This window comes from Ascaphus truei, chromosome 7 (assembly GCF_040206685.1).
Source record: "Ascaphus truei isolate aAscTru1 chromosome 7, aAscTru1.hap1, whole genome shotgun sequence".
Classification (NCBI taxonomy): domain Eukaryota; kingdom Metazoa; phylum Chordata; class Amphibia; order Anura; family Ascaphidae; genus Ascaphus; species Ascaphus truei.
In genome coordinates, this window is record NC_134489.1 from 81,783,263 (window position 1) to 81,800,691 (window position 17,429).

The following is a 17,429-nucleotide window of genomic DNA, read 5'->3' on the forward strand; positions in this document are numbered from 1 at the left end:
TCACCCTCTGCAGCCACTATCCAGTCCTGTTCCACTGTCATACCATATTGGGTAGCCATTATTCTCTTCTGCAACATCAGACTACATGGTGATCAAAGTAAAACCGCAGCAAGAGATTCAAAGCACCAACGTAGAATCCAAAATTACAGAAACAGGGAATCCAGGTGATAAAAAAAATGTGAGTAATACAGTCCACCCAGTACTTTGTAATCATGTGACCGCTCCTCAGAATGTTCACCTGGTCGTGGTGCCACTGGTGGCAGAACCGGAAGAGGAGGATTTCTCCTCCCAGAAAAACATCTGAAAACCTATTACGTAGCCACTACATCATGGGGTCTCTGGAATGTCAGATGTCCCATGATGTGGGGGCCATGTCATGGGATATTGAAAAGGTTAAAAGTCAATGGGGGTTATGCACTAAGCAGTGATAAGTGGGTTTTCTCGGTGCTATGCACAAAGCAGTGATAAGTGCTTTTAAGTGAGATAACTGCCTTTATAGCGTAATATTGTCTGCTGAGGGATTCACAAAGCAGTGATAACAGTGCAGTATCGTGCTATAATGGCTATTTAAAAGCACTTATCACTGCTTTGTGAATCTCACAGAAGGCAGTATCGGGCTAGAATGGCTTTTTATCTCACTTAAAAGCACTTATCACCGCTTAATGCATAACCCCCAATGTGTGCAGGTCACATGACCCTAAATTCAGGACACTTGATCTATTCTGGAAGCCAGAGGGTCACGTGTAGGATGACTTAACTCAGATAGTGTCAACTCGGCCCTCTTTTCCAAGCACGACAAGGTCTGTTTCTTTTCTTACTTTATTTTGGAGAAAGTAGGTAAATACAGTTTCTTGTGTAGAGGTGTAGGTATCTCTCTGTGTGCTTAGTAGTAAAGGGAGGTGAAAATATAATCCTGCATCACCATTACAGGGGTTACAGCCAGGTACTCACGAGTCCAGAGGAATGGTGGAAAGGAAATGACAATGTATGCTGGGTAGTAAGATAGTCTGGGGACAGAACATCTGTGGGCAGAGCAGAGGGGGAGAGAGCAGACTAGCCCATTTGAGAGAATGGCTGGGGCTGCTATGGCAACTCACAGGAGTGTCTGGGGGAGCTACAACATGTAGCAATAATGTTGCATCTCTAATACAGCAAGCTGCTGGGAGAGGGGAAATGGCACTGTATTTATCACACAAGCACTGTGTTTGTGTGCAGAACCAAACACATACAGCTGGCACTAATAAGCTGGCAAGCAGGGCTGCGAGGAAAGGGGGGGGTGAAACAGAAGTGCAGACAGGGGTATTCCTGTTCCATGACACTCCCCGTCTGGTATCTGTAGATACCACTATATAACAGGCTATGTGGAACATATGTGCAATGCAAACATAACATAACAATGCAAAGGTCCATATTCCCATAGCAAGGTGATACCGGCCGGTACCACTGGCGTCAATGTCCTTTGGCCAACCTTCCAGTAAGGGAAGCCAGGTGGATGCACAGCTCTTGGTTAGCTTGATGCACCACAATGTCTTTTGTAAGAGTCTCTGGCACTGTTTCCTTTTAGCCTTGTGAGAAAACAGTCCTTTTGTCTCTGTAGTTTTATCCACAGAATACATCCCCTTTTAAGTGTGCCAGTCGTGGTAGCTTGTCGCCCTATCACCTGGCGTTTGGCAGAAGGAGATGGCTTTTGGTTCCTTGCGGAAGCGGAACAACACTTCTGGAAGACTGGTTGTCGAATCTAGTCCAGTAAAGAGGGCGTCTCTCAGAGAGACTCCCTGAAGCTGAGTGCTGGGGTTGAACATTACCCGGATTTGATCGGGTTCCTGAGGGTGGTAGGCCCTAGGTGATTGGAGGTACCGACATTCTTCACCTTCCTCCATTAGAGGTGCTGGCTTTGCGTGGCCGGTAAGGAATATCTTTTGGATGAAGGCCACAAAGTTGGTTTTGGTCTCTGGTTCCCTTTTTAGGTCGCAGAGGTGGGAAGTGAACCTAGAGATAGCATGTTCTCCATTGTTTGGGAAGCGCTTTCTTGGTGAACGGAATGGTAGCGGAGTCACCCAACTGCTTAGTCCGTCTTTAGAGAGCTCCTTGACTGTTAACTTCGGGAATCCTCTATCTCCCCTTGATGGTGTTTGCTTGTCATCGTTCCTTGTTGTCTGGAACGCTGTGCACCATAGTTCATCGGTACATTTCTCTTGCACTGAACATCTCCGCGTAGTTTGGTGAGACGCTTTTGTGTCTCTTTGTTGACTGCCATCGGGAGGTTATTGTCTCCCCGGACGTGACGAAGAACAGTCTCTTTTGCCCTAGTAAAACCCTTTATGAAATGTCTCTGTGGCTGTCTCTTTTTAGATGTGTGAGAGGACAGTCCTTTTGACACTGTGGCTTCACCTGTGGAGCGCAGTCTTTTGCGGCTATGCCAGCCGTGGCAGTTGGTTGCTTTGTCGCTTCATACTCTGTGGAGAGGAACAACTGTACATCTTAGTCGTGCCACTGCTCGCGAGAGGACTGATTGATCGTTCATTGCCTTTTGGACGATCCCTTTTTCGGTCACCTTTGGGAGGTTACTTTCTTCCTTCGATGGAGTCGACTCGTCAGCCTTAGCTGTCTGGACTGCTGAGCATCCTAGGCCATTGTCGCATCCCCTCGACGTGAGGATGTCTTTGTTGATCTCAGGGGTATGGCCTTGTCTTTTCTCTTCACTTGGCCCTTCGGTCACTTGGAGATGGCCAAGACATGGTTCAGAGAGAGATGTGTGTCCACATTCTGTCACCACCATTCTGCGGGCATCAACGTAGTCTTGCCCGTGCTCTTTGTTGGTGCACGAGTTGCCCACTATCACCCTTCCTAGGTCAAGTCTTTGGGCGTATGGCACGTTGTGGGGTCCGTTATACTGTTTACTGACTTTATGTACCCTCATGATGTCCCTACCGAGCAGCAGCAGGATCTTGGCGCCTTGTTCTACCGGCCGGATGTGGTTGGCTATTCCTTTGAGGTGGGGGTAATGGAATGCCACGTCTGGTGTGGGAATCTCGTCCCTGTTTGTGGCCATGTGGTTGCACTCGATGAGTGTGGGAAGGGGCATGTTCACTTTGCCGTCTATTGAGCATATGGTGTAGCCATTCACTCTTCTCCCTGTGGTCTCCATTCGCCCTGCACATGTTCTGAGAGTGTAAGGAGAAGCACCGTCTTGTATGTTAAACATGTCGAAGAACTCTGACCTGACCAGCGATCGATTGCTCTGGTCGTCGAGGATTGCGTACATCCGAATAGCCTTCTCAGGTTGTCCCTGGGGGTGCACTGCGACGAGGCATATTTTGGAGCAGGACATTTTGTCACCTTCTTTTCCGCAAACCTCAGTGCGCTGAGATGTGACGGATGTTGACTCTCCTTCTTTCTCCCCGCCGTGCTCCGCTACGGAGGATGGGTTCTTGAGTTGGTGGAGTGTCAGCGCCTCTGGGTGTAACGCTGTCACGTGCTTGTCACTTTCGCACACTGTGCATTTGATCTCTTCTTTACAGTCCCTGGCTAGGTGAGTCGTGGAACTGCAGCACTTGAAGCAAACTCCGAATTCTCCAAGTAACCTCTTGCGTTCCTCTAGGGACTTCATCCTGAACCCAAAGCACTTGTTGAGTGGGTGTGGTTTCTTGTGTATGGGACATTCCCTGTTTGGGTCCCTTGGTTCCTTGTCTCCGGCGACCGACTGATCGGGAGTAGTTTGGGTCGTGGGAGGCACGTCCGTCCTGCGGGTCGAGATGGGTGTTTGGGGGTTACCATATCTCGTCGCTGATCTCTCGTTCCTCGGGCTGCTTGCACTGTATGTGGTTTGTGCACCTAAGAAGAAGCTGGGGTCGTTCCTCGTCCATGCTGCTTCGCGAATGAAGCTCAAGAAAACTGAGAATGGGGGGTAGACGACTTGCTTCTCCCTTTTGTATTTGGAGCCTTGTGAGATCCAATTTTCTTGGAGGTTGAAGGGTAGCTTCTCCAGGATGGGTCTTACTCCACGAGCTGAGTCTAGGACGTTGAGACCTATTAAGGAATGGTCTTTCCTTGCGAACTCCAATTCTTGCAGCAGGTCCCCGAGCTCTCGTAACTTCGAGTAGTCTTTGGTTGTGATCTTGGGGAAGCTTTCGACTCTTTTGAAGAGTGAATCCTCGACTGCTTCGGGGCTGCCGTAGGACTCTTCTAGCCTTTCCCACACTAGGTCAAGACCTACTTGGGGTTGGTGCGCGTTTGCTGCCCGCAGTTTATTCGCGTACTCTCTGGATTCGTTCCCCAGGAACTTGAAAAGCAGGTTGAGCTCTTCCCTTGCTGAGAAGTCCAAGCTGTTGATTGCGTCCTTGAACGTGAACTTCCACGTCCGGTAGTTCTCAGGGCGGTCGTCGAAGCAGATGAGTCCTGCGTACACCAGGTCGCGCCGGATCATGTACTTGGCTATGTCTGTCAGACCTGAGGCATCGGCGTGTTTGTCCCGTTCTGAGGTAGTTGCTGGGACGGTCTGTGCGGTCGCCTCTTCCTTGGCGTGGACGCATGATGGCTGCTGGCTAGTGTGAGGGGCTGTTTTCTCCCGCGTGGGTGTACCTGGATTGCGAGCCTGTTGTGGTGCATCCGTGTGCGCGCTAGCGTGTGGATCACTATTGTGGCTGTGGCTATCCCAGGCAGCATGTACCATTGCAGGAACAGCATCTTCTCCTCGTGGGCCTAGCAAGTCTTCGGTGTCTGTGGAGTCGCTTCATCCGTGTTGAGATGGTTTGCTGGTGTTCACACTGAAGAGGCTCCTTACGTAGTCTTCAGTGCATTGGACTGGATCCTCTGAGGCAATCCGTCTGTACGGTTGCTCCCCACCGTCCTGTCGCGCGGCTGCTTCCAGGACTTCAGCTTGGGCTATGGCGGCGGCGGCTTCCTTCTCTTGGTTAAGTGCCTCTAGATCCGCGTCTAATTCGGCCTTTCTGCGTGCAGTGGCGGCATTGGCAGCGGCGGCAGTAGCAGCGGCGGCGGCATTGGCAGTGGCGGCAGTAGCATTGGCGGCGGCATTGGCAGCGGCATTGGCAGCGGCATTGGCAGCGGCGGCGTTCTGCTCCTCCTCTTCTATGCGCGCTCTTTCTGCCCTTACGGCTGCCTCTCTTCGACCATATTCGGCACTGGCACGTGCGGCCTCTGCGGTGGCTCGCGCCTTGGTAGCGCTTACGCTTGCGCTGGACGCATTGGATTGTGCTGATCTTGCTGACCTTGATGAGTGTCTGGATGCGCTGGAGCGCTGCGATGCAGTCTCCAGGAGGAGCTCTTTTCTCTCGCTTTGGGTGTCTACGATGGCGGTTCGCACGCGGCTGTCTCGTGTCAAGTCAATATTGTGCTGTAGGTCCCTTTCTTGCAGGCTTTCACCGGTGTTAGCCCTGGCCAGGTAAGTGACGTATGCCTCTGACAGTCTTTGGTAGCGTGCGTGATCTATCTTTAATTGAGTTATTGCCTGCTCGAGCTGTTGTACAGAATTGCCAGCGCCGGCGACATTGCATACCCCAAGTGCGGTTGTTTCCCAGGCCAACTCTAATTTTGCGCGGTGCGCTTCAATGTCAGTCTCATATTTTTCGCGGGCCTTTTGTGTCAGTGTGACTGTCCGTTTGGGCCTTGCGCCTGCCTGCGCCTGTTGCAGTTGCGCAGCGGTCTCTGTGTCTGAGTGATCGCTCTTCTGCGTGATGTCTGGTGAGGCTCTGAGTTCTGCCATGCTGTATGTGTGTGTAGGCCTTTTGCCAGTGTGTGTGGCGTGCGGTCTTTTACCTTGTCAGCGATGGGCGTCTGTCTCAGATGATGCCAAGCGGTGTCCTGCAGCGTGCAGCGTTGGGGTAGCTGTACTCACAGGTGTCTGGTGGCTCTGACCCGTGTCCTGGCGGGTGTCCGGTAGCGTGGCCCTTGATGGCGTTAGCCGTGGGGACGTGCACAGGAGTAGGTGAGATGGTGGCTCCTCACTATGGGGCTGTGCAGAGGGTGAACTCAGACAGAGAAAGGCAGTTAGGTTTTGTGTAAGAAGCACTGTTTGTTGCAAAGCTGCTGTGCAGTGTAGGCTGCTGCTTGTCTGTTAAGGCTGCAGGCTGTGTGCAGTTTGAGCTACTTGGTGCTTCCTTTGTCTGCAGAGGCTACCCTATTTTATCATGGAGTCTGGAGTAGCAGCTCCTGTAAGTGTCTGTAAGGCACACGATATCTTTTCACTATTCTGGAAGCCAGAGGGTTACGTGTAGGATGACTTAGCTCAGATAGTGTCAACTCGGCCCTCTTTTCCAAGCACGACAAGGGGCCTCATGCAGTAAGTGTTGATAAGGGAATTATCACCATTTTATAGCCAAAATTGGGTTTGAGATTCAGTAAGCGCCGATAAGTGCTTGATTTCGCCAGGTTTCGGAGCCGATTATTTTGTTATGGCCAGTCGGCTGCCGATAAGCCTGTTTTCGCCACTGATCGCCACTTTTTTAAATCGGCTGGATTCAACAAAAAAAAACAGCTTATCGGGGCTGATCGGCACTACGAAATTGAGATGTTATGGACGATTTCTCCCGCCAACTAAAGTTGGCAGTTTGGACGGGAGAACGATCGCTAAGGCTGCCGGAACGGCACTTAGAAAAAAAAAATCTTCTGTACATCAATGGAGTCAATGGAGCGGGGACGTATAACAGTATAGTACTGTTTACGTTTCATTGCTCACAATACAAACGTCATTTGCATTACAGTGTGGGGGGCATTCCCTGCATTGTGTCAAGGCTGACGTGTATTATTTGCATAACATTATACTTTTACATGTTTGCAGCATTTGCGGGTCACATTACTCATCATGTGATGATGTGGCAAGGGAAAATACTATACTCAACTCTTAAAGGAGAACCTCACATCATAGCACACATTTTACTGCATTGATCGACAATTGTTTACATGATGTTACACATGTCACACATGTCACACATACACCGTATATTCATGTTCCTTTACATTACACAATGCTTGTAATGTGTCACGCATCTTTAAACGTTCATGTACATCTAAATTCTCATGTTTACATCTACGTTTGGTCCTCCCTATTTTCATGACGTCACTTATTGGACGCGCAATCACATTGCATATTTACATTATAACCGTTGCATTACAAGCACTTCAACCTAACTTATACGCACATGTACAGTAATTCATCATTGGGACACCTTGTAAACTCATTCTATAGCAACTATCCTCATTACACAAATGCATGCATATGCACACGACTATTCATTGTTGGCAACATGTCACAATAACATGGATAATTACACATGTTACACAAAACTTTTCCCACATCAATCTCAGCCTTTTTGTCTCATTACATGACTGACTCTTGCGTTCACAAGTTTTACATGCATTGCACATGCAACTATTTATTTGCAAGCAATGTTTCTACAAAGCATCACGTCACATCATTGGCAAATATCATCATTCCCTGCAGAATACACACAACAACTGCACACAGCTTGCCACACAAGTACTTTATTATGTTCATGTAAAACCTTGCATTTTACTATGTCACCTGACATCATTATACCTATTTAAAGGACGCCCATTACCTGCTCATTCACAGCTACTCATTTCAAAATGTTGAGATTGTTTAGGAGACGGAGGAACATTCTTTTCTATGACATGCTTGATGATGAAGACAATCATATAGGGCAAGGGAGGGACACACCGAGGGACAGTGACAGGGACAGTGACGCGGATACGACAGGGACAGGGAGAGGGACAGGCCGAGGGACAGGGAGAGGGACAGGAGATCAGAGGAGAAGACAGAGGAGACAAGTTGTGCCTCGTCCGCGTCTGTACAGGGAGAGAACCCTGTTAGATGGGATAAGTGAGGAGGAGATTGTAAGTCGCTATCGTTTGAGTTCAGCAGCAATCTTAGCTCTTTATCAGGAGTTAAGGGGAGATTTAGATTTTTTCACAGCCAGAGGTCGTGCAGTCCCTGGGCTTGTTAAAATGCTGTGCTCATTACATTATCTTGCTTCCGCGTCATACCAGACAACTGTGGGCATAGTGGGCGGGGTCTCGCAATCTACATTCTCGCGGGCCTTGACCCAGTTTCTCTATGCACTCAATAGACGCGCTAGGAATTATATTCATTTTCCTACAGAGGCGACAGAGTGGCTGGAAGTCAGGACTGGCTTTTATAATATAGCAGGGATACCATGTGTGCTGGGTGCAATCGATTGCACACATGTTGCTTTGATTGCACCTAGTCAGAGTGAGCATGTGTACCGCAATCGGAAGCACTACCATTCACTCAATGTACAGGTGGTATGTGATGCCACGATGAGGATAATGCATGTGGTACCCAAATTCCCTGGTTCCAGTCACGATTCCTCTATCCTGAGGAACTCTTCAGTCTTCCATGCGTTCGAAGAGGGACATTTTGAATATGGTTGGCTGCTGGGTGAGTACACATTTACATGTTATAACACAAAACACATTTTTATTTAGGAATGTTGGCATTGTAGAATTTGATCACTAATGTAAGCTTATGTGTGCTCCATTCATTATAGGTGACTCAGGATACGGAATTAGGCCGTGGCTCTTGACTCCGGTGCTAAACCCTCAAACTGAAGCAGAGGAGAGGTACAATGCAGCCCATATATCTACAAGATCTGTTATAGAGAGGACATTTGGCCTACTCAAGACCAGATTTAGGTGTCTGGACAGAACTGGTGGGGCTCTTCTATACAAGCCTCAAAAAGTCTCTGATATTATCCTTGCCTGTTGCATTTTGCACAATGTTGCACTCAGGCACAATGTACAATCAGACCTAGCTGAGCCTTTGGTAGACGAGCATCCCACCCATGTAGCTGCTGAAAATGAACAAACAGCCAGTGGTGGCCAGACACGCCAGAATCTCATCAATTCATTTTTTTCTTGTAAGTAAAAACAGATATGTTCCAAGTTCTACTTTTATACTTACATTATGTTATCTTAACAATAATTTTTTTTATATAACCTTCTGTTAGGACACAGATGAATATGGGTTGCACACCTTTCTTTTCTCTGCTGTGTGCACAAAGGGATGTGGCACCGGTATGTTATTGTTGCACAGGTTATATAATCCCTCTTCAATTGTACTTTAGTTGTGTGTATGTGAATACAACTGGGGTAACAAAGCACTAATATTTTAGCATTGTGTTGTTCCTTATGCTAACACAATACACATATTATGCCCATACTCATTCATGCTTCTAGTATGCTTACATACAATGTTATTGGTGCAGTGTAACATGTACATCCATATGATGTGTACACCAGGCTCATTTACATTTTGAATGTCATTAAATATACATGGTGTTGCACATTTAACACCAAATACACACTTTGATGTGTTGTTTACGGTACTGAAGATGGCATGTCAATGTTTGCAATTTATATATTGTTCCTTTGCATTATAGGTATATTTGCAGTATGACTGATCATGGTATGTATATTTGCTGACATCTCTCATAAGATGTGGCTACCTCAATCTTCCTATAATTATTTGAACTAAAAACCCAACATATTGGTTTAAACACAAATGTTACATATATGTACTTTCTGTATCATGTATATGCATTTAGCTACTCTTGAGGTTTCATGTGCATTGTATTACAAAATGATTACTCACATTTCATCACATTTTATGTATGTTTCCTTATAATTTCCATTAATGTAATATAGAGGTGTTTGGAGAAAAGGGGATAACTGTACTTATTTGTTTACTTACGGGAGCACATTCATCACTAGCATAGACACACTTTTTAAGACAACTGTTTGTGTCTCTATCAATTGGTGTAGGATCCATGTATAACACCGACAAATGATAACACCAGCTTTATTATGGTAGCTTATATCATCATATTGACTATACTATGTATTTTTAAACGATTAATAAACACCGTAAACTATAGTTAGTTAGGTTAATGAAATATACACAGAAACGTACTTCATAACATGATGGTGATGTCATATTCAGAACATCATGCATTGGAGGGGACCATAACATCTGGCCAGTAACATTATTTGCTACAGTCCCAAACCATTTTATCTACATACCCATGTAACAAGAGATTTTAAATATAAATGGCTACTTGGTTGTAAGTGTCCTTTACATTGGGAGAAGGAGTGGCTCAGTGAGTAAAGACACACACTGGCACTGATAGTTTGAAGCAGGGGAGTCTGGTTCAATTCCCGGTGTGGGCTCCTTGTGACCTTGGCCAAGTCACTTTATCTCCCTGTGCCTCATGCGGCAAAAAAACATTTGTACGTTCCACGGGCCAGGGACCTCAGGCTGAAACATGTGTCTGTAAATCGCTGCGTACAACTAGCAGCCCTATACATGAACATGCTCATATTATTATTATTATTATTGTTACATAGTTTCGACAGTCATACGTTCCATTACACAATAGAATACACAAATGTGTTAGCAGAGTGGGAATGGTTGTTATATAAAAAACACACCATGTCATAAAATGTTAGTAGTCATTAAAGAACACTCAAGAAAAATTCAAGAGGCACTATTTTGCAACATCATTATGTTAATTAAGTGCTTATGCAATATAGGCATAAGGGTATCACTTTTTTAATTGTTTGTTAATAAGCGCTGCAAGCAATATAAAATTAGTTCCATATGTAGTATAGTAGTCGGTGGCTCCTCCTCACAATCATCTCATATAAAGGTAGACTCTTCTGAAATCATACATTGATCCGATTGTATCTTCCCCGACATCTCTGAAATACAGCAAACACATGATGGTCAAATATGGCACCTTACTATATATGTATCCGTGACAACGCGTTACACAGCTCTATATGATTGTGTACATACACACGTCACTCATTTATATGTTACAACTACAAGTGTACATCAGTATGTAATTTTTATTATCATTTGTAGCAGGCATAACTATGTATATGAAGTGAACGTTGCCTGTATACTGAAAAATGTGCGCGCACATCTTAGTGTGCGCACGCACTTCACGCTTGGCTCCACTAACTGTTAGCGCATGCGCAAAACAAAGCGAACGTTGTGCGTTCAATACATGTAGAAAATACCAGTAAACATCACATCTTTATTTCAAATACAATGAAGATGAAACTAAAATCATTCTAAACGAGTACATCTGTATTCTTTTAAACCAGACGTGTTTGGACAGAAAGGACGGCCGATAACACAATGCGCAAATGCAATACGTGTGACGTCATGTTAAGCCAGCGAGAAACGCACGCTAACACTCCTCCCACTCAATTAACATTCGGCTAACGCCCAGGGTACGCCTACAAACACTGAGCCGCACGCATCACACACTGCAGTTACCGTTACTATAACAAAACATGACAGCCAATAGGCTTTGAGGCGCGCACGTCGCTTGGGGGCGGGACTTACATCCGTAATCCTTTTTAAGGACGCCTTGGCCCATGACAAGGGTCCCACGTCATACGTGGTGGACCCGGTTTTCAATGTTGTAGATGTTGCATGATAACAAAACAGGTATGTGTTAGAGTTATGGAAAAATGTTGCTAATATGTTTAAAGGGATAGGAAAGTACGTATATGTATACCGTCAGCAATGTGTACTACTCTTTCAGGTTCTACTATATTGTATTAGGAAACAATTTGTTTGTGATCGCTACATGTTATGCAGTCTGCAATGTTACGCTGTATCGACGCATTGAAAGTGAAAATGGTGGATAAAAAAAAAAAAAAAATTTAAACGCAGAGTCAACGCATAACGATTGTTATATTTACCATTCTTCTAGAATTAACTCTTCGCCTGGCTGCAACTGGTCGCTCCAGAAATGCAAGGCATTTTCATCCACGCTTGACCCAACCGCTGAATCCAGTATGACACATATCTCCTCCAGGAAGCGCTCATAGGAATCGCCACTGCTTTCTTCAAATAATTGGTCGGGAGGTAGGTTCATTTCTTCGGGTTCCCATTCCAATGCATTTTCAGCTGAAAGGCTTGGTACATAATCATAGTACTTTTGTTCTTGTACAATGTGGGTTTCAGGAATGGAGGCTGCAGATATTGCAGCACGTATCGATTCAAACGGATCAGTAGTAGCGGATACATTGCTATTGCCATTAGGAATAAATATGCCTTTCACGACAATATAAGTGCCGTCTTTCAGGAGAAATTGTTTTTCCTGGGCAATCTTCCAGAAACCATAGGTGTGTTGTAGCTTATCCTGGTCACGTTCAAAAAAGTCATTACTTGATAAAGTGAATCTTATTGAGGAATTAAAATTCCGTGCATGCTTACGGTCTTGGTAATAAGGATATTTTGCTCGAATGAAATCATCGATTTGGCGTGTGCTTGCTTTCTGTCCGCGACTGTTCAAGATGGCTTCACAGATCATGTACTTATACCCTAAAAGGGGATTAATATTGGTAACGAATTCATCAGCCATGTCTGAGTAGCACAAAAGCTGTGTGCAGGTCTGTGTTATTTGCTCATCAAAATGAATGTGCTGAATGGCTAACAAACTCCTGTTTTTCCTTGTCAAGGTCATCAAAACTAACTACTTTGACTCCTTATTTCAAACGCCAATTGGCTTTGTAAATCTAATTGGGTTAACAGTTGTGGTTAGTGATATGGGACTGTGGGAGAAACATTTCTCCTTCTTTTATCTCGTTTCTGAAAAACATCCCTAGACTTTGAAATCGTTCACATAGTGTTTTTTTGAAAACTAACAAAGACCACTGTGTGAAAATAGTTCTTAGCCAGGCATATCAGTACAAACACACACCTGCAAAAAGAAATGTTTTTTCCCCGCTTACATTTCTGTGTGTATGTGAAAGTCTGGTTAACTCCCTGTCTGCATGAGTTTAAATACGTGTGTATATATATATATCTAAATATATCTCTCTTATAAAAATATATATATATTTATATATTATATTTTATTTTTTTTAATATTGCAGGAGTACACACAACATTGATGGCAGTAAGTATACCTTGTATGAAACCTATTTAAATGGTGAGAAACATGATTGAATGAAGTAATAAACATTTGTTTAAGCACAATACTGTTAGAGTCTCATACTTAGGATATTTCTCAAACATTATGCCTGTATTATTAAAATAGTGTGCTTTCACAAGGAAGCATGAAGTGTATTAGTTTGTAAAATACATGTATACCAGTTTATATAGTACTATATATATATATATATATATATATATATATATATATACACACACACACACACACACACACACACACACACACACACACACACACACACACACACACACACACACACACACACACACACACACACACACTCAGTGTGTGTGTGTGTGTGTGTATATATATTTTTATACATTCTGAGATGTTATTGAAACAAGAACACACAAATGATTAAAGGACAAAATTAGAATGCCCAAGCAAGGCAAAGGTAAGTAATAATTTACACATAATCCTGCTGTACACGTACAAGAAAGATGTTTGCAGTTACTTAGGTGTTTTTATAAATGCATGTGACTAATATGCATATGCAATTCTTACATCAATTAACACACCCAAATGCAATGTTTTGCTGCAAAGTCAATGGCAGCTTCTCTAAACTTTGCAACTGGTTCCAGGTGGACCATTACTGAACAGACGATTAATACATAAATATTTATAACACTATTCATTAATTGAGTGTTAACATTTCCAAAACTTCACGTGTACAAGAACATACTTGAAAGTTTGGAAACAACACAGTCTTCAGCATACATACAATAGTAATTAGATAATGTGAAGTCAACAAAACAAGGCCAAAGACATATTTTCTGAATTATAACATTTATTTTTTTTGTTCCTTTTGCGAGCGAGTAACAGGCCTGCTTGTTGTCTCTTGAATTTTCCTTTTTCTTTTGCCACCAACTTTAGGCACAGCAGAGCCACTTTGAGTGGCCTCTGGCACTTCACGGGCAGGGCTTGTGGGCAGTGACTCACCTACAGGGCTTTTGGGCAGTGACTGTTCACCTACGGGGCTTGTGGCCAGTGATTCACCTACAGGGCTTTTGGCCAGTGATTCACCTACAGGGCTTTTGGGCAGTGATTCACCTACAGGGCTTTTGGGCAGTGATTCACCTACAGGGCTTTTGGGCAGTGATTCACCTACAGGGCTTTTGGGTAGTGACTGTTCACGGACAGGGCTTGTGCCCACTGACACATGTGAGCAAGTTGGTAGACACTGCACAAGTGATGGTTGGTCTGTTTCATGTGTGTCTTGTTTTGTTTTTGTCGCCTCCTTTGTAGGTGTCTGCTGCTGAATTTGTACAGATGGCAGCGGTAGGATGTCATCAGGAAACTGCACAGCAATGTCTGCTACTTGACCGGTAACATTTGGGCCTGGTGAATGAATATCAGATGAATGTGGTGAAAACTGACCTGCATGAACAGATCCTGCCTGTGAGGTGTTGAATCGTGGTACATTAGTCATTCTCCAGTAATTAGCTTGTGTTTGCTGAACAACTAATGCTTCGAATGAGGTGTTGATTTTTTGCAACTGTTTAGGCACTTCAATGAAGACTCTGTGGAGATGTGCCAATTGTGAAACTGTTTCTTCCTGCAGTGCAATCATCCTTTCCAGCACTGTCATCAGGTCAGAATGGCGACGATTTTCTGCTTCCACAATTTTTCCCTCAGAAGCTACAATTGCATCATATGTGGTATTTGCTGGACGTTTTGGCGGTAAAACAGTTTCAATTGGAACCTCTTCATGGTCACTTGCTTGTATTTGTGTGTCTATGGCGGCGGCGGCGGCATCATCATCATCATCATCATCATCATCATCATCATCATCAAAATCCTCTTCATCATGTTCTACAAATAAATGTACAAATTATTAAATGTCATGTTAATCTCTGCTGTGTTACTATGTAATTGTACTGTGTCATAAGTAACAACTAACATGTTTCCATACGTTTTATAACCTCACATTAAAAACTACCTTGACTTAAGAATAATGTTTGGACTCAGTATGAAATATGAGTGAATGAAAACTTGCTGTAAACTCACAACTCCTACATGATAGTTAACATCACTAACACAATACAAGTTGCCTTACACTTCATTTTCACTGACACTAAGTAATCCTATTTAAAGAAGATGTGCAAAACAAATAATGAACATGACAACATAACATATAGAAGAGCACATATTATATGGCCACCAACTGATACACTCACCTTCTAGGTGTGTTGAGCTGGCTGACCCAGGTGAAGACACTTGTTCAGTCTCAGGTGACACATGTCCTTCAGGGGCAACTATATATAACAATAACATAAGTTTTACATTTACATGTGTAAATATTGAACAAACAGTTATTGTATGTTCTGTATTTATGAGTATCTAACAGCATCATTTCCTTAACCCAAAATGTGTGTGTGAAAGTGAACATAAATAGTTGTAATAACAATGTACATGCCTGTGTACTTAGAAGTTTTGAGTTCCCTAACATACAACATACTATGGTTCTGCAGTAATGCGTGAGGAAAAATACATTAAATTTGTACATAAAAATCATATGTTGTGTAGTGATATCAGTATCATAATGTACATAACTATCATGAGATGACCATTCACAATGGTTATCATGAAGGTGGTCATATTGCAAAAAGTGTTGTTTTTGGTAGAGGATATGTGTGGTATATTAATATAAGATGTGGCACACCTGAATGTGGCTGTGACTAAACAAGACAACACATGCAGTGTGTGATAAGGTGTCGTTGATAGTAGTTCAACTATAGATATGAGTGAACTAATGTGTGACGTACGGTTTGATAAGTAATGAGTTGTTGGGGCATTTAGTAGCTAAAGTGAAGCTTTCCAATGAGTGTGATTAACTTCAGTTGTGCTAGTGAGGTTGTAAGAACGGTTTTCCCTTCCCCAAAAAGCCTAATCAGCCACACCTTTCAATTACTTGAAACAGGTGAAAATGGTGTGAACTAAGTTGCCCCTAAAATGAGGCTGTAATTAGTGTGTGTGCTGAACCCCACCCCCTCTGTTGAAGTGTATGCTGTGATGAGATATTAATTGCAGCTGCTTTAACACAATGGTAGATGAGCTAAATAGTCGTGTGCAGTTTTTAAGTTATGAAAACAATGACATAAAATATGATACGTGTGCCTCATTATGCTGTCTGTATATGACTTAAATCAAAAATGGACCTTTTCATTAACAACTATAGATGTGTTAGTGCAAGTGATGTTTGTAGGCCGTTGCATGCAATATATTTGATGCATGCTTAAAATAGGCAGTAATGTCATGTTTGTCGGAGTAAAATAAATAAAATACACAATAATATTCTACATATTTCTGTTCTGTACCTGTAGCTAGTAATAATTTCTGATTAACATGTGTTACACATGTGTACTACCCTGTTGTTCCCCATCTTCGCCCACCATCAATTGCTTCCACTGCAGCAATGCATTTTGGGAATTCACATGTAAATGAGCACGCAATGGCACGTGCTATATTAGTTACTGCTTTTAGTAGGACTACAACATATATGTCTATTTTGAGATATATATGTATACAGAATCAGACATATACATATATAGATGCAGGTATGCTTATATTGTGAAGACAGTATAAAAAGCAGTGTAACTATGCAAAATAACTGTAAGCAACGACACGCCTAGTACAGTAATATTTCTCACCTGGTGGAAATTGTGAGGGGTAAATTCCTATATCACGGTCACCAGGTAAGCCTTCCACGACGACGGGAAGTAATTTTGCCCGAAGCAGCTCCTCCAATGGACTTAATATGAGACGTTGTGGTGTGGGCCCACCTCCAGTGCCAGTAGCATGCACGCGTTGGTGTTGTATTTTCTTTTTCAATTTGGACCTAATATCATCAAATCTCTTGTGACAATTCCGCTTGTCCCTCACATGATTCCCACACGCATTGACACCAATGACTATTGTGTCCCACATTTCTTTTCTGCTTGCTGAACTTGTCCGCCCTTGAAAAACATATCAAATATATGAGGTAAATGAATAATAATATAAGCACCAGTTTCCTACACTGCTAGCTGTTCCAAGAGATAGCAAACATGCTGTTTTATGTGTAATATGTGAAGCACATGAGCATTCACTACTAAACCTATACATGTAAGCAAGGTTGCATTCATATTGTATGCAGTTATGGCAAATTGACTCCTGTGTTTAGTTGTCCTTGTAAGGCATGCTAAAAAGCTGTGTTTCCAGACTAATTAACATAGAAAGATATTGTGAAGCCATATTTGCATATGAACAAAACTCAGATGACCTAGGATCACATGTATTTGAATAATAAATGTAAATGTACACTTACCTAGTAAATGTCCATATATACTGTCATAGTGCTCCAGAATGCCAGTGACAAGAGCTGTATTTTCCTGGTCATTGAAGCGAGGATTACGTGGC

General features: G+C 43.4%; 1 protein-coding gene across 1 annotated transcript; it reads right to left on the minus strand.

The window, feature by feature from the left end:
* LOC142500003 (uncharacterized) lies at positions 1-15,305 on the minus strand. Its single transcript, XM_075610059.1, has 3 exons — positions 15,209-15,305; positions 14,005-14,843; positions 1-81 (listed from the first exon to the last, which is right to left on the minus strand). The coding sequence occupies exons 1-3, from the start codon at positions 15,303-15,305 to the stop codon at positions 1-3; spliced, it is 1,017 nt and encodes a 338-aa protein (XP_075466174.1).
* Between the last annotated feature and the right edge of the window lie 2,124 nt (positions 15,306-17,429).